General features: G+C 41.0%; 1 protein-coding gene across 7 annotated transcripts in view; it reads right to left on the bottom strand.

Moving 5' to 3' along the window:
- Positions 1-179: 179 nt before the first annotated feature.
- Positions 180-20,111, bottom strand: part of FAT1 (FAT atypical cadherin 1) — a 130,465-nt gene continuing 110,533 nt past the window's right edge. For 4 of the 7 annotated variants that reach the window (XM_046648574.1, XM_046648576.1, XM_046648577.1 and 1 more), the window contains exons 17-28: positions 18,864-19,007; positions 18,033-18,230; positions 16,825-17,626; positions 16,567-16,698; positions 14,794-14,951; positions 13,442-13,904; positions 11,496-11,649; positions 11,214-11,324; positions 8,815-9,446; positions 7,969-8,106; positions 2,650-2,685; positions 180-1,601 (exon numbers count right to left, since the gene is read on the bottom strand). In XM_046648574.1, the coding sequence (XP_046504530.1) occupies positions 973-1,601; positions 2,650-2,685; positions 7,969-8,106; positions 8,815-9,446; positions 11,214-11,324; positions 11,496-11,649; positions 13,442-13,904; positions 14,794-14,951; positions 16,567-16,698; positions 16,825-17,626; positions 18,033-18,230; positions 18,864-19,007 (3,597 nt within the window). In that variant the 3' untranslated portion in view covers positions 180-972. Of the gene's footprint in view, positions 1,602-2,535; positions 2,686-7,397; positions 7,451-7,968; positions 8,107-8,814; positions 9,447-11,213; positions 11,325-11,495; positions 11,650-13,441; positions 13,905-14,793; positions 14,952-16,566; positions 16,699-16,824; positions 17,627-18,032; positions 18,231-18,863; positions 19,008-20,111 lie in introns of all 7 variants that reach the window. The other 3 variants (XR_006886657.1, XR_006886656.1, XM_046648579.1) reach the window with 3 other exon arrangements.

Raw genomic sequence — 20,111 nt, 5'->3', positions numbered from 1 at the left:
TACATCAGTAAGGAGAGCCTGGTTTTGCTAACCGTAGACTTTTGATATTTAAGCCACAAAAAGTTATATCTATATCCATCTTTCCATTCATCCATCCATCCATCCTTCTTTCTCAATTCATTAACTGAATCCTGAATAGGAGTATAAATATGGAGGAAAAATATGCAATAAAGCTGAAGTATTTTATTAATAATTTATTGTCAGTAAGAAAGACTGGCTAATGGTAGTTTTCAGTAAAAACCTTTACAAGACCATTGCATCACAAATATACAGACACTATAAAAACTGTGTCGTGGTGTTTGGTTCTAAACAGGTATGCAGAAGGTCCCCATTACACTTTCCAATAATGAAAAATGTTTATAATTCTAAAATACAGCAACCCATTTAAGACATGTCCATGTATCAGATTGTTCCGCATCCTATGTACAGCTCAAACAAATGACTATATTGAAATGTATTAATGAAATGTCATACTTCAGTGGAAAAGAACAGAGAGTGAAACCCTGGTTATATTAAAAAAAATCAGGGTGCTAGCTAGTGACACCAACACCACTAAAATTCGGTCATGAACAAATGCACGAAATATCTTGAAAATCTAGTTAAAGCTATGAAAATCAAATCTGTACATAAAATTTACAAAAAAAAAGGGAAAAAGACAGGAAAATGAAAATAATCAAATCTATATAACAAGATGGTAGGACTGATTTTCGTTGCATTATTTTAACACAGACAAATGGCAATACAAAAAGATGTTCAGAAATGGCACAGCCAACGTCAGTCTCATCCAAGTACAGTAGGTTAGGACATTGGAAATGGCTAACATGTCAGAAAGCGCGAGATTCAGTGCAGCCATGCCCATTTTAGCTCACCGAAAAGAAGCGCTTAAGCTCGGCTGCAGAGAACAATGCAGAAGGTCATTTATAGAATCTCTAAGTTCATTAAAGTCCAGGCACTTTGGGGGGAGTCTGAGCGTCAGACTTGCGTGTGTTGTTGCGAATCTAGCGGAGGAATTGTCACCTCTTCAAAGTGGCCATCGTCTCCACTTTCATAGTCACTCATCATGACCTCAGACTCCACTTCACAGCAGGCTGACACATCAGAGCAGGAAGCTGTGGAGGCGTACACAGACATGGGCATGTTTTCTACAGTGGGGGCGTCAAAGTTTCTTTGATACCCTGGAGGGTAAGGGGCATAGGGTTCTCTACAAGGACCAGTCTCGCCGGCGCCTGCTTTGTGAGGTTCAGACATGTCGCCGGGATAGAAGTTGGGCAGGTACTGATTCAAGTGGAACCTCTGCCGGTTTCTCGAGGAAGAACCCAAACTACCTGCAGCAGGCATGTCTCTGGGAGGGTGTATGGATTCGAACTGATCACTGAATTCCGGAGGTAAGGGTGGGAGTTCGTCAGGGGCGGGGAAGTCTTCTGGGGGTGGTGGGAAATCGCTTTCGATGTCGTAGCCTCCAGGGTAATAGTCTGTATCGATGGCATTTGGATCTGCTGAGTACAGTGGTGTCTGTTCGTCAATCACCTCGTAATTGGGGAATTCCTGTATATCCGGCAGAGGAACACTTGGCATCCAGTCCGATGTATCCCAGTGGTACCCTTGGTGGGAAAGAAAACAAGAGATTTCAACGTGTGTTCTCCCAAGCATCTGCGCCATGGAACAGAGCTCAGCGTGTCAAACACACAAAGGTGGAAAGGCATTCACACACACACAGAGGTTCATCATTTTGGAAACCTTTGGTCTCTGCTTTGAAGACATCCACTCCCACCCCGACCCAGCTTTAGAACCTCTCTGAACTAAGCTCTATTTCTAAAATGTGGACTTAGAGTTTTACGTAAGTACCTAACATTCAAGGAAACAAGACGAGTTTTAACAGAAGCAGTAATGCGAGCATCCACAAGACATGCACTTTTCTACAAATGATTCCAATCATCCTTTCAGCTTTCCTTCCGTAATTTAGAACCCACTGTTCTACAGGAAGAAGAGTATTAGTGCTCAATCTTAGGACATCTGTAAAGTTTTCTCCTTTCAGAAAGGAAAAGTCTCTATTTAACAGAGAAATATCAAATGCCCCTTGATCTGCACTACGTATCATTAAAAAAATACTAATTAATGCAACACTTTAAAACAATACAAGTAATCTTATCATGCTAAATTTTTAAGTCAATTTCCTTTATAATAATCTAACAAGCTTAGTATTAAAAATTGTGCTATAATTCATTAGCCCTATAGAAAACAATGAATTGTGTTAATACCGGTATATATCAAAGCATGCCTCCAGATCAAGCAAAATGCAATCAAACATTGAAAAATATAATACAGTTTTTGATAAGACTACAACAATCAATCTTTGTTACTTTTAAAAGGACTAAGGATCATGTTAGACTATATAAAAGTATAGCTATTAAGAAAAAAAAACCCTCCCAATTTGGGGATAGTTCCCCCCCCCCCCTAGGATTTTTGAAATCCTTTGACAGACAGAAAAGGCAAGGCAATCCGTGTTTAGAATGCGGAGCACAAACAGCCATGTACTTAGTTACTGTGGCATCCACGGAGCAAACGGGTGAGGGCAAGTCAGCACTGGGGGCAAATCTTGAGCACTGATTTTTAGTGAGTGTCAATGAACAACTGGCATGCATAAGTCACCTCTGGATTTGCTGAGGTCAGGAGCAGCCAAAGACTCTTTTTGGTGGCAGAGTAGAGAAAAAAGAAAACATTGATAATTAAAACAGAGAGACGGCCGAAAAGGCAACAAAGATAAGTACATAATACAATCGAAACTGCGTACAAAGGCCCAGTCAGCCGTGGACCACTCCTTTAAGACATCAGCTACGGAAATTCCAAATGGGCAAGAAATTTACGTAGCACAAATACAATGGGACATGGAGTGGAGGAAAAAGATGACTGACCATGAACTAGAGACATTGCCAGGAAACCAGCTTTTTTTTTTAACTTTTTTTTCGTCTCTGGCAATCTAAACCTGAGAACACAAAATTCTGTTAGGAATAATTAAAATAAAGTCGACAGGCTCTAATGAAATGTAAATTGATAAGGAATTTAAATTACACCTTCATGTCACTGAGAAATATTATGAAATCATTTTTTTCCTAAGACTTGGTAGCACCAGGTTACTTAGGTAATAATCCAAATACATCTAAAGCTACACAACATGCACAGACTTTACAGCACATTATAGCCTTCAAATGTGCATTACACCAGAAATTCACGAATGAACTTAGAGACTTATAAATAACTAAACATTTCTCCAAACTCTGCCCATTTTGAATATGATTTTCTGTTTACATTGTTCACCTTCCCTTGGAGACCATTAGCTGTACTTTTCCCCACCCCACCCTACATCTGTAATCACTCTCTTGCAGGGTTCTTTTTTTTTTAAGGTATGTTTTTTTGGTGAGGAAGATTGGCCCTGAGCTAACATCTACTGCCAATCTTCCTCTTTTTTTCCCTCCCCAAAGCCCTAGTACACAGTTGTATATCCTAGCTGTGAGTCTTTCTAGTTCTTCCATGTGGGATGCTGCCACAGCATGGCTTGATGAGTGGTGTGTAGGTCCGTACCCGGGATGCAAACTGGTGAACCCCGAGCCGCTGAAGTGGAGAGTGCAAACTTAACCACTATGCCACTGGGCCGGCCACAGGGTTCTCCTTTTATCCACAGAACTCCAGCAGCAAGTCAGAGAAAGCAGATGTGAATCATATGAGCCTGGGTAGGCTGCTTGCCCTGGCTAAGCTTCAGGTTCTCATCTTTGAAATAGGGGTGGGAATCTGTTAGCGTTACTACGAGGATTAAATCAGATAACACTGGTGCAGTACTAACTGTCAGCTATCATCGACTCGTCTTATTGTGAAAACAGTCATCACGGAGCAACTAGAGTCACTTCAGTGACTTCCTAAACAAGGCCAACGCTTTCTCTGCATCCTACAATGTTCTGGAAAACTGAGGTAATTCAGTCATTTGGAACAAATAAGGTTTCATTGCTGCTTCTCTTCTAGGAATTTAAACCAAAACCTGAAAAGACTGTGGTGATTCTAAAAAAACGAATGAGCCAGTATTTAAGTTAACATGTATCTATAGAATTTTAATTCAAAGTCTACTAAAAAGGTAGAAATTCCTTTTTAAAGAGAGGACTGACAACCTTTTTTACTAAATAGGCACTTGAGAATTCTTAAAATTTAAGCCAGTGTTCAGCTTTAAAGTCAATTTCCATTTCTCAGATAGGCCAACAAATATTTTTCAATGAAGGAGACTGCAATGAAAGAACTATTTAAATCCTGTTTCTTTAAACTCCATCAATATTTAAAATATTAGAATCTCATCACGTTTAAACTAAAATTCACTCGACAAAAGACAGATTACTTTCTGATTCACGAAGCAGAGAGCCGATACTTGTTCTTAGGAGAATAAGTGCGCGTCTCATCAGTACACTGAAGTCTACCCCCGCCGACCCCGTCAAACCTGGCACCAAACCACCCTTCTTCTCACTGCAACCCTGACAATGAGTGTCCTCGCAAAGAGGGTCCCCTAAGCCGTAGGCACTCCTGACGGTCTGTGCCTGGAGTTCTCAAAGCAGGATCCCACGACCAGTAACATCAAGGTTACCTGGAAACTTTTAGAAAAGCTGATTCTCAGGGCCCAACCCAGACCTACTCGATCAGAAACTTTGGGGCTGGGCCCAGCAATGAGGCTTTTAACAAGCCGTCCCCGGAGACCTGACTTACAGTTTGCAAACTACTACCTGTGCAGTTCGCACGCCATCACTCAGGTCAGCGCGCCAATAAGGGGCCAACTAAAATACGTGAAGGGAGGCGGTCAGCACCCTTTCTTATAATTTTGAACAGAGACATAAAGCTTCCTATGAAATGATTCTCACTAAAACAAATAGGAAAATATGCCTTCTGCCAACTGTACCATTTTCCTAGATCATGCTCAGGGAAAGCCAAAAGTGAAGTCAGCTACAGGTAATTATAAAAGCTGTGTGTTATTTAGCCTTATTCATACGAAGAGGATTTTTGATATTAAAAATTTCTTTAGATAGTTGGAATTGCTTCTAAACGTCTTAATATTGTGCCATGTAAAGGCAAGTTGTCAAGATCCTACGGGTGACTTCTGATGTGTGTGTAAACTCACCATGAATGGCCAAAAGCAACAAAAAGACAAAACATACATGAAAACATCTTTGCAATGTATCTGGATTATGAAGACGCACACCTGCACAAAAGTACTCAGTTTCCTCAAAACCACAAACGATTGTTTATAACACAAGAGGCAAAAGCAGACCAAACTTGTGACACGGTCACTGTGAACACAACACAAGCACACACATCACGACTGTACCTTCTTTATTCACCGTGTCAACTACAGCATTGACAAGGTGGATTACAGTCACTATGGAAGCTTGTAAAAAGGTACAAAAGGAGTACATTAGGAAAATCTTCACTTAGAAAACAATGCATTCAATAGGATTTCTTTATATTATATAATTTCTACCTCAGAATTTAAAAAGGGATATGAATACTTGAACATAACTACATAGTATAATTATGCATGAGCCCTGCACTCTTTCTGTTATATATCTCAAAGATTTCTCTAATCAAGCTACATAGCTCTTATTATTATTCAAAGGAATAAAGTAACCAAACGATGTCGTAATTTTGGAAATTTTTTTCTAGCTATAAGTTTTTTCACAATTATGATTATGGATCAACTCATGACAAAACAATTCTGAGCAAAAGACTTCATAATTAAGAGTAAAATACTTGCTAAGCCAATTTTCTGGGTCCAATTAATGAAGCTGCACATTGTTCCCAGAAAACAGAAATTTAAGAGCTACATAATAAGGTAAAATATGTACTATAAATACAAAAAGGGCTTTGTCTCTATTCTAGGTACTTCCACCCCAAATTTCTTGTCGTTTTGCAGACAGGCTAATAGCTGGCGAGCTAACACACCAGCAGAGGAATGCAGACTGTCTGCCTGGCTGTCTTCTGCGTAAATTCCCTTTTCATTGTGTATCAGATTGTTAAAGCATCTATGCCAAGATAAATAAGTATGCGTGTAGTAGGCAGACAGATGGTCCTCAAAGATGTCCATATCCTAAATCCTGGGAACCTGTGAATATGTTACCACCCTTGGGAAAAGGGACTTCGGTGTGATTAAGTTAAAGACCCCGAGATGGAGAGATGTTCCTCCATTATCAGTGTGGGCCCAGTGTAATCACCAAGATCCTAAAAGGGGAGACTCTTTCCCAGGCGGGGTTGGGAGGGAGCTGTGACTACAGAAGAGTGGCCAGCGAGAGGCAACGTTGTCTTTGAAAGATGGAGGAAGAAGCCGTGAGCCAAGGAATGTGGGCAGCCTCTAGAAGCTGGGAAAGGTAATAAAAGGAATCTTCCCCAAGAGTCTCGAGAAGGAAACAACCCTGCTGACACATTTACGTTAGCCTCCTGAGACACGCATTGGATTTCTAAACTACGGAACGATAAGATAATAACTTATCTTGCTGTAAGCCACTACGTTGTGGTCATTTGTTACAACAGCCTTACAAAACTAACAATGTAAGTATAGACTCTTAATATAAATTTCAATTCTATGATGATCAAAATTACGATAAAAGTTAAAATACAAACACACTTCCGGATATGTTTTCTTCTCATATTGTATTAGCTATCAATTAACTTTCATAACTAATTTGACCATAATTTATTAAAAGTATTTCAGAGTATTGAGAAAAATGAAAAGAGCTAGAAAAAGCAAGAAAATAGTGACAAAATTCTCAAATGTATTTATGAAGAGCGTTTAGGGACCAAAATATAAATTACTACATAAATTGGCAACACTAACTACAGTTTTAGAATTAAACCTAATGAAAGAAATAATTCTCTTTTGTTCTTGTTGGTAAATATGCAAAGCTATGTTCATATACTCCATCACTAAATAAAAAACACAGGTATTCTATGATATATACAATATACTTGATATCAGAAATGAATGGAACACACTTATGGCTATCTTTAGTTTGGAATTGGAATAAGACTCTGCAATATATTATGGCCTATATTACTCAGGATTTAGAAACAATCAAATAATTATTAGTGAGTTATTTCTTTCCACCAATAAAATACTTGAAATGTTGAAACACATTACGTTTTTATGAAAAAAACACCATGACAGTCAAATTAATTAATTCGGAGACTTGGAAGTGTCCACTGAAAACTCACTTTACTCTGTTACTGAATAATGATGATTTTCTCTACTGGTATATGTTAATACAGCCAAGCTGGTTATCAATGCTATTTGCCCTAGGGAAGTTAGATAAACATAACTGGCATCAAAGATCCCACGGTCAAATTTTCTTCATTAGAAATATAATCAAACTTACTAGCAATGTCTTAAACTGTGTTCTCAGTCAGTACGCTCTGATCCAAATGGGAGCTGGGGCCGCGGGGCGGTCGGGGGAAGAGACAAATAAAACCTTGTAATACCAAACGTGCGACTGAAGTCGAACATTTCAGACTTTCCCATCTCCTCCTGGGGGCGTGTGAGCGTGAGCGTGCATGTGTGGGGAGGGTGTGCTCAAGGAAGTTGTTACAAGAGTTTTTTAAAAACCCACAAGACTTCTACAACATTTGCTGTTGCAGAAAACAAGTCAATATGAAATCAGCCAATCAGACAGACATTATCTTTCCATTAATATATTTTCTTCCCTATCACTGACAAGTTGCTATAGTTCAAATACTTAGCCATTAAGGACATTTTAAGGATCTTCCCCAGCAGACTTCATGCAAGTACGTACAAGGTATTGTTCAACAGTGGTCCAAAGAGAAGGGGGAGGACGTCATGCGATTTAACCAGGGCACCAGGCGTATCTACGTCATTACGTAACGTCACGTGAACGGCATCGTGACCAGTAAGCAAGCGAACCACAGCATCTCAAACTTCTGTCTACTCACCATTGTCATCGCACGATTCGGACTGAAAGGAGCTGAGCGACTGCACTTCCGACAGGCTTTCCCGGGCACTGTACGGGTGGGAAGGCTTCTCTTCTAGGGGTTTCTTGGAGAGGCAGGGATCAAGGTCGACTACTTTCGCTAAAAGGAAGAGACGAGGAACAGTAAGCTACACGAGGGCAAGGACTCAGTTGTGTTTACTGCTGTATCCTGACCCAAAGCCAGATTTACCCAGAGACTGCCTGAGATGTATTTCCTAAGAGAATAATTGAGAGGAAAAAAGAGAAACCTCTGAAAACCAAAAACAAAAAACCTACAAACATTCTTGCAGAGTCACAGAACAGAAAGTCTCAATAAACCTGCCTATGGATACCATTTGACAATATGGGAAATTAAAATTTTGTTTTAAAATGGTACATTTAGCTTTTTTAAAGCATCAAACATATGTTCAGGCCACTAATATAAATACTGTCAGTTCTTCTGGCCATGTTTTTTTAAAAAAACCCTATTGTGCAAATGCCTTCCCAATTTTTTTGTCATAAAAAGGTCAAAAAATTACAGTTGGGAGTCCATATCAATTATAAAAATGGAATGATCTTTCCAGATTAATTGGAACATGACTCGATTCAATTTCTTAATTAAAAGCCACATCACAGCCGTGATACTCAGTCAGGGCCCAAGGCATTGGAAGAAGTTTTTCAAATCCTACCAAAGGTCTTTGGAGCCTGAGCATATTGATCACTAATCAAGACTCCACATTTTCGCCTGACCCACCAGAAGCCCTGGCAAAATCTGTAATCTCCTTCTTCCTCAGAGCCACTTTATCGAGATGCAAAAAGTCGTCCTTACTGTCATAGTCGAAGTCCCAGTTAGGCTTCTGGATGGAGTCGCTGTCGGAAGGAGAGTTGGAGGGAGGCGGGGGAGGCAAGTTCGGGGCCACACTGCAGACAGCCACTGCCTTGCGGTGGCCGTGCACGGACTCGGGGTTAAAGGTGCTGAATTCGGGATGCTCTGGTATAGCAGACCCTTCAAAGGAATTTCGGTCAAGATTGTTTCGAGAGTCGCTCGGGATGCTGGGAGTGTAGGAAATAGGCCGGACAGGCACCTGGGGTGGTATGTCTGAGTAAATGTTCTTATTGAGCTTTGAATCAAAATATGGTCTTTGCAAGAAAGCGGCAGTTGGTCCCAAATGTTTGTCTTCTGGTTCTGCCTGGTGTTTCTTCTTTCGACTGATCATCTTGCGGCAGAGGACGAACACCACCACCAGTAAAAATATCCCTGTTATAAAAACAATAATTCCTATGCCTTCCGCCAACCCGATATTCCACGGGGTCGACACATATTGATTGGGCGTGGCATCCTCACAGTGTTTTCCTCTGTACTCGAGGCTGCAGTTACAGTGGTAGGAGCCATGTGTATTCTCACAAAGGGCCCCGTTCCGGCAGGGGTTTCCAGCACACTCGTCAATGTCACTCTGACACCTGCCAAGAAAGCCAAGCATAAGGAGAAACCTCTGCAATATGAGAATAGGCAAGGCCTATATTTCTTAGAGACTAAAGACCAAACTCCTCCTTAAAGACATGCCCAAAACAAAACCAAATAGATAACAACCAAAAAACACACTATCGACCACAAAAACTACAACAGAAAACCTTTTGTGGAGTAATTAATCATGTGGATCCATATTCTATACATTTGGGAGATAAACATTACATCAAGACAATATTTAAGTGCCATTTTAGGATGCAACAGATTACTACATCCAACTCATAGGCGAAGCATCAGTTTGTTTCTAATTCTGTTTCAAAAATTTAGAATGTGCATCCTGACAAATGTGGGCTGTAACCTCTTCTAAGAGCCTAGACTAAACTTCTAAGAAAACGTTTCTGTCTGGAAATAGGAAGGTTCCATAAGACACGTGAAAGGCAAGAAAACTCCATTTTCCATTTAAAAATGCTACCCCCTACGGCTCCTCACCCCTACAGATAGTTCACACGGTACTCCCTTCCCTGCCTTTGCAAACGGGCATATTGTGCACCTGTGCAGATCTACCTGACACTTCTCAAACCCTCCTCCTTTAACATAATGTATCTTCCCGCCATAACCCATACACATCTGTCATTCAATTTTGATTACTGAGACATTTTTGCTAAAGATATTGAGAGAAGTAATTGAGAATTAGGAAAGCAGACTTATGAACTGAGACCATGTGACTGATGCAGAATTCAAGACTACAACCACAACTAGCACAAAACCATAAGCAAATATCTGCAAGAGCTCACAGCAAAGCCTCTAACAAGACTGAGAGGGCAGGCGTTTCTAATGCACAGCACTAGCACTTACAAATAACGCGCACTGAGAAACTGAACTGAACTGGTGAAAGTCTAAGATAACATGGTATCTGGAATTAGAACCTCTTATCCACCTCTTTCAAGGTACAGCTGTATCCATGGGGGAATGGTTCCAGGACCCCCCGGGGAAACCAAAATCCATGCTCAAGTCCCTTATATTGAATGGTGTGGTATTTGTATATAACCTACACAAATCCTCCCATATACTTGAAATCATGTCTAGATTTAATACTACCTAATGCAATGTAAATGCTGTGTAGATAGTTGTTATACTGTACTGTTTAGGAAATAATGACAAGACAATGTCTGTGCATGTTCAGCACACACGCAACCACTGTGGGCCTTTCAATCCGCAGTTGGTCGAAGCCGCGGATGTAGAACTCGCAGATAAAGAAAGCTGACTGTATGCAGCAGGCGCCTCTATGCCTCATTTCCCCTCCCCTGAAAATCATCACCCCTTAGGATTATGGTAAAGACACAAAAGATAATCAGAGAACTGAAAAAGGTTTCTTGATGCTATATAAACATTAGCAACAGCCTATCGTGAAAAAAAGCCATTACCATCACTCTCAAAGGAAGATAGGTAACAACTCCACAGGCGTCTGCTTTAAAAAACATAATAATTCCAGTCATTCCACAACCATTTACTGCCTGCAAGAAGGCATACTATGTTTATAAATAATATCTCAAAAGTATAAAAGTTAAGATTTTCAAGCATTATATTATATTCATCTGCTCAATATTTCTTTTATTTTAAAGATGAAAAGATCAATTATCCGAGGAGCTAATGTGATCAAATTCTGAGGCAACGTAGTCCAAATTGATGAAGCTGTGTTGCGTCTGCTAATCAAGGCGACACCAGAGAGAGGCACGCGTGTAAATCCTGAAAGCAGTTACCTGTCTCCCCTAAACCCGGCATCACACTGACAGACGGCACCGTCCAAGCTGTCAAAGCACGTCCCACCATTTTTACACGGTTCATCTTTGCAGTAGGGACTAAGCTGGCACCTGAAGAATAAGGACAAAATAGGCATGAATCCAGTACTTCTGCTGCAGACAAATGCAACAAAACAGAAAACACGCGCCAATGTTAACGTAGACTTCTTACACGCATGATTACATGTCTGAAAAAGTTTTAATACTATGATTGATGATGAAAGTTAAGGAAAATATACGTACCTGTGACCGGTATACAATCCTCGACACTGGCACACAAAGTCCCCATTGTCCACGATGCACGTGCCACCATAGAGGCACGGGTTGGAGGAACAGGGATTGACGCTCACCTCACAATACGTCCCTATGTACAGGGCGCTGCACTTGCAGTAATAACCTAAACGAGCAAAAGGGAACAAAAGAGTCCTATCATTCAGTAACTCCAAAAATAGGTCCTATGAAACTGGCTTATCCTTTGAAGTGAAGACTGAGTTCTCCAAGACCTGTAAAAACTAGTGCAATTCCCACTCCGTCCGTCTGGGGAAAAGTCTGTATCAACAAGCCTTCCACGGCTGGTATAACCCAAACACAAACAACTAAAGAGAGAACTCATCATGAGCTTTAGTACATCATAATTGATGCAAGATTATTGGGCCAAGCATACAGAGCAGGAAAACTCAGTCCTCTCTGGGAGTGGCCATATGGATTGACAACACTTACAACTTAAGACCTCCGTGTATTTGCAACTCACAGTGTTTCAGGATTAAATGAGACAGTAATGAATGGGAAGGCACACTTTGAAGACTATATACTACCATGTAAATTTAAGAAAGGTGATCACCAAATTCGTCCAAAGGAGCACAAAAAGGTCAGCCTGTCTATATCGGGGACACTGTGACAGGCAGTAGCGTGGTGGACTATTTCCAGCTATCTGTCTTTGGGGAAGATGGAGGACCTCATGTCCCAGCCTCCTTTGAAGTTGGCCATGGCTATGGGATTTTCTAGCAGCTGTAGGAGCAGTGTGTGGTCGCCACGTTCCCTTCGTCCTGCTGCTACGGTGATCATGGCAGCACAGTGATAGTTTCAAGAAAATGCCTCTCCCGGTCTCAGTGACACAATGAGGACAGTCTCCTTGCTGACCCAACTTACACATGTAATCTGAACACAACATAAACTTTTGCTCAGAGTATTACTGTGGGAATGACCTGGCTTACTCTTTGCAGAGAACATGCATAGACACTTTCCAAAGAAAACAAAAGAAAATCAAATCTTTTGAAATCTCACTTAATTAAAGTGTATTTTGACTTTTGCTCTATTAATTACACAAAGCTCTAGGTACCAAGCACGATGATAGCCATTTTCATAACTGTGTTTCTATTACTGATAAGTGAAAAAATGGGTCAGGGTCCAGAAGCCATAGAGCACTCCACCATGCCAGGGCTTCAGGACAGCTATGGCGACACTGCAGAGGGGTTCAAGGCTCTCTGGAAAAGCTTATCCCTCTGTGCTGGGCCGTAGGATAAAAGGGGGCACTCAAGAGGAAGGAAGTGGTACCAACTCTAAATCCCCATGGGTCAACATCTATGTGGCTGGAAGAAGAGTCCAGAGTTAGGTGTGGCTTGTCTGTGCTTACGGTGCAGAATGAGACATATCTGAAAACACAATGCAACGTGACTGCAGGAGCTTAGCAAGCAGAGGAACTGCTCCCTGCAGCCTAGCTGCTAGGAAGAATTCTAAGCCCTGCTCTGCTTTTATGTAACATATACCACTCAGTTCCAACACTGATCCAATATCTGACAATATTATTATTACTATTTTTTAAGGTATACTTTTTCTGGTGAGAAGATGGGCCCTGAGCTAACATCTGTTGCCAATCTTCCTCTTTTTTTCTCCCTCTCCCCAGAGCCCCAGGACATAGTTGTATATCCTAGTCGTAAGACATTCTAGTTCTTCTGTGTGGGATGCTGCCACAGCGTGGCTTGATGAGTGGTGTGTAGGTCTGCGCCCAGGATCTGAACCAGCGAACCCTGGGCCACTGAAGCAGAGTGCATGAACTTAACCACTGGGCCACGCGGCCAGCCCCTGACAATATTATTTGAATAAAGAGGAAAAACAAAAATATTTGGGGAACTTCCCCTCAAGTGCCTACATGTGTAACGTTTGAAAAACGGTAAGATTGTGAAGCCTACCTCCAGTAGGTGACGGACTACAAACGCCTCCGTTCTGGCAAGGGTTGCTTGAGCAGTCTTCTGTAGCCATTAACAGGCACCCAGGGGACACATCCACCGATTCTTCAATGTGTGCATAGCTTCTTGGTTTGTTATTCAAAGGGAGCTCCTGTCCATTTAAATAAATGGAGTCCATACAACCCCTGAAACCATTGCCAACTTGTGGGCTTCTTCCATGCCTTGTGCCTTGCTGACGAACGTGGCCACCAAAAAACACGTGGTTATCCAGGTTCAGGGTCTTCAGAGTCCCCGGGGCTGTGCCTGATGCAGTGTGGACCTGGTCTAGAACCAATCTGGCATAGTTTCCATTCACTTCCAGAGACACTGCATGCCAGAGCCCGTCATTGACTTGAATGCTTTGAACAGAGACAATTCCGGGGCCACTTCCACAGTCAAACTTGTACTGGAGTCTTCCATTATGAATCTAGGATAACAACAAGTACTGTTCACATTACTCTCACAGAATCCTCAGTTACAGTCTCTGGTCAAAACTCTGAAGGAGAGGTGTGTTTGGCGATGGAAGGGAAAAAGTTAGAAAGGCCTTGCATACAAGTACTACAGGACACATGCTCATTTCTTCACTGTACAAATAACACAAGTGGACCCTGTAGGGACCTTATGTTCAAGCACCAACTGCACATCCAAAAAGCATCATGGAAGTGACTGATAAGTAACTGCTAACTGAACAACAACTCAAAATAACATCATGTAACATCAAAAGTCAAAACTGAGCCATGCTTAAAAGAAAAAAAAAAAGTAGGCAAGATATTGATCACTTTAAGCCTATGCAGGATCCCTGTATCATTCATAAGATGTAATATCACCTAGAGTTTGGATATTAACCGTCACATGTACCTAAACATGCTTGTAAAAAACAGAAGTAAATCTCTAGCTTACTGCAGAACAAAAGGAGCTTTCCACCCCACAAACTCTAAAACTTGTATAGGTACCAATGAACCGTGGAATTCAATGAGATGTGGAATTCAACCATTTCACTTACTTTATTTTTTCCAAAAATGGACAATCTGAACATAAAGTGGAATTTTTATATATATATATTTTTGCTTTTTCTCCCCAAATCCCCCCAGTACATGGTTGTATATTTTAGTTGTGGGTTCCTCTAGTTGTGGCATGTGGGATGCCGCCTCAACATGGCCCGATGAGTGGTGCCATGTCCGCCACGCTCAGGATCCGAACTGGCGAAACCCTGGGGTGCTGAAGCAGAGCATGCGAACTTAACTACTCGTTCACAGGGCTGGCCCCTGGGACTTATATTTTTAGAGTACTCTACAATGTGAGGTATGTAAACGTACCTCCAAGATGCTGTAGTCAGTTCCTCGAGCATACATCACAACTGCATGAGCAGAGTAGGTTCTGAGTCTCATGGTCAGTTTCATCTCTAATTTGTTTTCATTTTCCATGAGACGATATTTCACAAAGCTGTTTCCAGTAAATGTTACAGATGAACTCCCTGTGAATCACAAAGAAGAAATAAATCAGAACCAAGTTTAAGCTTGCTTTTTTTTTTTTTTTTTTTTTTTGGTGAGGAAGACTGGCCCTGTGCTAACACCTGTGCCAATCTTCCTCTATTTTGTATATGGGTTGCTGCCACAGCAAGGCTTCACAAGTAGTGTAGGTCCATACCCATCATCCGAACCTGCAAACCTGGGCCGCTGAAGCAGAGCATGCTGAACTTAACCACTATGCCACCAGGCCGGCCTCTAAGCATATTTTTAAAAGTATGATTTCCCCCTGCCAGACTGATCCAAGTTTTTAAGATTATAACATCATAAAGTTCAATTCAAAATGTCTGTTTTCTTAATAAACAGCATAGCATAACTGGATCTCCATTGGAAGAGAACAAATTAGACTAGTGTATCACAGAGAAATGAATTCTAAGATAATGCGAGATCTAAGTTTAAGAATGCTCTATACAAAATTATTAGAAGACAATTCAGGAAATTATTTACATAGCCTCAAGGTGGTTTGGGAAACCTTCTCAAGCAAGATATAAAAACAATCCCCATTCCTCAAAAAAGATGAAAATAACATCAATCTCCAGAGACCAAAATTATTACATAAAATTATTCAGAACTGACAAAATAAAAAATTTCAAAATGACAGGATATTATTAATCAAAACATCAATAATGCACAGACAGTGAATGCAGATAATGTTAATACTCATAATCCACAGAGAGCTCCACACATTGAAAATAAGAAATAGACAACACAGACACAGTCAAGCAAAGAATAGGAACAGGCCAGTCACAGAGAGGAAATACTAACAGGAAGGAACAAATAAAAAGGTAACTTTCACTAGTAGCCAGAGAAACGCATATTAAAATAATCAGGTATCATTTCATGCCCATTAGATGGCGGACTTTGTTTTTTAATTGAAAACTATCAATATTGGCAAGAGAAGGGGGAGTGAGACCTTCACAGGTGACCAGAAGAAACAGAAACTGGTACAACTTTTTGGGAAACTAATATGACGGTGTATTTAAAGATTAAAATTGTAGTTTTAGAATCAACTGTACAGAAATGAAAGCATCTATAGGTAAGGATACAAGTATAACGATAATTTTTTTTAACAGAAGGAAACGTTAACAACCTGAATTTCTATACATAAGGAAAATGTTGAATAAACAATGGTACAGCCAAGCTAGAAATATTACACAGCCAATAAAAAGTATTAGGTTTGCGTGTACTAACTTGGGAAGATGCCCTTAACATACTGTGAAGCAGAGGAAAAAAGCCAGAGGGAGAGACTATGTGAGATGTAAGTTTTTAGTTTTTGTTTAAAAAAAGAGAGGAGATGAAAGAAAAAGAGCAATAAATCCATAACTATGGAACTCCATATTTATGTGAACACTGATGACAGAGATGAAAGGACATCCAACTACTAACTCAGGGGTGAGTTACTATGTCAGAGGAAGGAAAGGTTACTACTGTTATTCTCTATGTTTGACTTGTTATAATAAACATACTTTACAATACTTTTCAATTCCAATAAAGAAGAAAAAGATAAGAAACACTGAAAGTGACTTTTTAAAATAAAAGTATGCTGAATCACTGAACTCTCACCTGGGCACTGGCCAAACTTGCCACCTGGGCAGACACAGGTATATTTCTCCTCTCTGGGATCAGTGACACATTCAGAGCCCTCAGGGCATGGAGTGTCTTCACATTCATGATGGACAAATGGGCATCTTCCCTCTTTGTTTAAAAAAAAAAAAAGAGCGGAGAGGTAAGAATTTTAAGAAAATGGGATTTAATGTATAGCCTTCACAGGTTGTACATGAAATAATCTGTTCCACCTGTTTTCATATACTTATGTGTTACCTTTGCAGAGACACACGGCTGTTCTACGGTGGCGGGGGGTCACAAAGCTCAGTCTGGCCGTGCTATGCGTTGACATGACATTTTCATCCACAGACAACTTTTCATCACAGAACTTCCACGGGCAATCCAGCCCTGCACAGAGCTTCTGAAATACATCCAGTATCCTAACACCAATGATTTCCTCGATATCAGTCACGGAAGAATTAATCTTGTGCAGAAGCTGCTTTGTGGAACCCTGGGCGCTACCTGACTTCTCTACAAAAAGTAAGACATCCAGATGTGGGTGAGGTTCAGAGGGCTGCAAACTAATAATCTGGATGTCGTTCTTCCTCACACCCAAGATGTTCCGTAAAGCTCGCTGGAAGTTGCGCCAGTAGTCACCAACAAATTCTTCTGGAGTGAGGTTGGCAAAGCGGAGGGCGACGGTGTGGTTCAACATCTCTTGCGTTACTTGTCTGATGTGCACCGTGACGTCAGCCGTTGTTGTAAATTTCCCATCTGTTACACTGACATTGAGAAGGTACTGCCCTATATCTAGTTTTTTGTGAGCTATCAGCTTACCCCCTGTGCTGGAAACAGAGAAGAGGTTGTCCATTTGGGGATCAAGACTGTAGGTTAATGTGTCATACACATCTTGGTCTGTTGCATGAATCTTCCCAATGACGCCTCCAGAGTACTCCTCGCCAAAAGCAGTGATGAAAATCTCCAGTGGCAAAATTGCAGGAGGATAGATGCTCTCTTCAATCACCCTAATGTCAATATATGTCAAAGAGGACAACTGAGGCTTCCCATTATCTGCCACCTACAAGAAAAGAAAAATCACCTTCATCTATGTCATTGTTTACAACTTCTTAATAAAAACATATTTACACTATTTAAGTTCTAAAACATTACCAATTATTAGATATTTATTTATCCAGATTAAGAAGCACATCAAAGAAAAGGATAAATACCTCTTTACGGCCCTTTCACTAGTTCATATTGAAGATTAGCTCCATCAATGTCTATGATAAAGTAACCAGATGAATGAAGGAGCCCCCTTAAGGTGCAGTGGGAGAAAAATGGAAGTATGCTAATAAATAAGAAAGGCCACAGTTCTATACATTTCTGTTTTCTCATGAAATGTAAGCGGTTTACATACAAGAAAATAACCATCAAAGCAGCCCTTCTCTGAGTCTGCAACACAATCATAAAGAAAGACTTCACACCTTAACATGCAGTAAGTAATGATCTTTCACGTTCCTCCTTATGGCAGTTGAAGTCAGGAGGACTCCTTGCTGGTTAACGTCAAATGCGCCATCCTCATTTCCACTGACAATGGTAAAGAAGAAGGGTGGACCATTATGAGAAGAATCCTTGTCTGTGACTACCAGCTGGAGTACACTGAAACCCACAGGCTTATTTTCCTGCGCAGAATGAAAAAACCAAAAAAGACAAAACATACAACTTTCAACAAAACCAAATCTATATGGTAAGAGATACATGCAAGTTTTCTATAATATGAAATATATGGACAATAATAAGGCTCAGTAAGGCAGCAGTAAGGCTCCATTTGAAAGGAAGAAGGAGAAGAAGAGAGGTGGAGAGTAGGGTAGCGATGGGGAGGAGAGAGCGGAGGAGGGGGTGGGGGAAGGAGAGAGAAGGAGGGGGCTGGAGGAGGGGAGGAAGGGGACATATGTGAGAAGAAAAGATGCATGAGAGAGGAGGGGAGGAGGAGGGGAGACGGAGGAGTGAAGAAGGGGGGGAGGCGGAGGGAGGAAGGTCAAGAGTGGGCAAGGAGGAAAAGAAAGGGCAGCAGAAGATAAGAATCAAGCTAGTGAGAATGTCTTAACTGAAGCACAGACAAAAAAGAGATAAAGGCTTGGCTGCATCTTGCAAATGCTCATTTTTTAACATTGATGGAGACCCCTGTGGTTTACTCTTCCCGTTTTTCTAAATAGCCGTCTTTGGAAAAGAAAGATTTCAAACGAACAACTGAGGCCAAAGAGCTCATTTCAAAAGGAATGTGTTCAATGAAGCCTTCAGCACCCTGAGACTACCTGGATAATTATGCTGTAGTTTCCCTTGGAGAAGACTGGTGCATTGTCGTTGACATCAGACACATCGATGTTCACAGTCGTTGTGTTGACTCTGGGTGGACTGCCATTATCAGATGCCTGAACTGTGAGCGTGTAACCTGAAATCTTTGCAGGGACAAGACAAAGAGAACACAGGTCCATTTTCACAGGGCCAAAGAACAAGGTTTAAGCAGAAGTACACTCCTGACAACCTGGAAGGGCAGATCTGAATGACAGTCGTCATTTGCTGTGTCCCAGGCATTTCCCCAGCTGCAAATAACTGTCTACAAAATGGAGGATAGCTACTCAACAGAAAAAGTTAACAACAGTGATTCGATTCTCTGATGCCTCTCAAAATGTACTCATTCCCTTAAAGTGTTCTAACTTTAAAATCTTGCAATGCAAATGATGAGAAAGAAATGTTAACATATCTCAAAGGCTGTTGCTTTAGTAACAACAGGGCAGGCAACATTCCCTAAGGCCCAAGTGGGACGCTCAGCCAAGTAAGACACTAAGCTGGTTCCCACCCTTGAGTGCTCACTCATTTTCAACGCCTCAGGACACTTCAGATCACCCACCCCCACCAATTTCATACATGGATTGCAGACAATTGTCTAAATCGCCCAACATTCTCTCTTTGTAACTTCCTGCAAAAGAAACTGCGTCAAGGGAGGTAGCTTGTTTTCCAGGGCAGTTCCCTGTTAAGCTCTCTCTTCCAGAAGGAGTGGTGGAAGCAGCCAGAAAGCAGGCTAATCCCATGCATGTTCTATAGATTATTAGTCCTGCAAAATGCTCCAACGAGAAAGGGCCAATTGGCTGGGGAAACACCACAGTCTATCTCATAAAGGACATTAGTATATTAAAGGGTCTGAGACGTTCTTCAGTGAAAAATACCAAATGTTGTTCCGCCCAGCAGTATGGCCATTTTAAGCACAACAGTCTCGCTTCCTAAATGTTTGGAGACTCCCTGCTCAAAAATAACAGGTCAAAAAAGAATTAAGGAATTCAAGAACTGAGATTTTATTGAGCTAGCTCATCATTATCTCCCCAAATTACTCTAATCTTAGATTTACCCATTATTCCTCTGAAATTACATTCTTTATTATCACCAATGTCCTTCTAATTCCCCAAACCAAGGCTTCTTTCACTTCTCCTTCACAAACTCTCTGAGACAGCTCCCTTCCTGTCTGTAAGTGAGAGTGGATGGGTGGATGAGGGGATGAGGGGATG

This window comes from Equus quagga, chromosome 22, assembly GCF_021613505.1.
Source record: "Equus quagga isolate Etosha38 chromosome 22, UCLA_HA_Equagga_1.0, whole genome shotgun sequence".
In the NCBI taxonomy this organism is placed as follows: Eukaryota; Metazoa; Chordata; class Mammalia; order Perissodactyla; family Equidae; genus Equus; species Equus quagga.
This window is presented reverse-complemented; position numbering and strand designations above follow the sequence as displayed.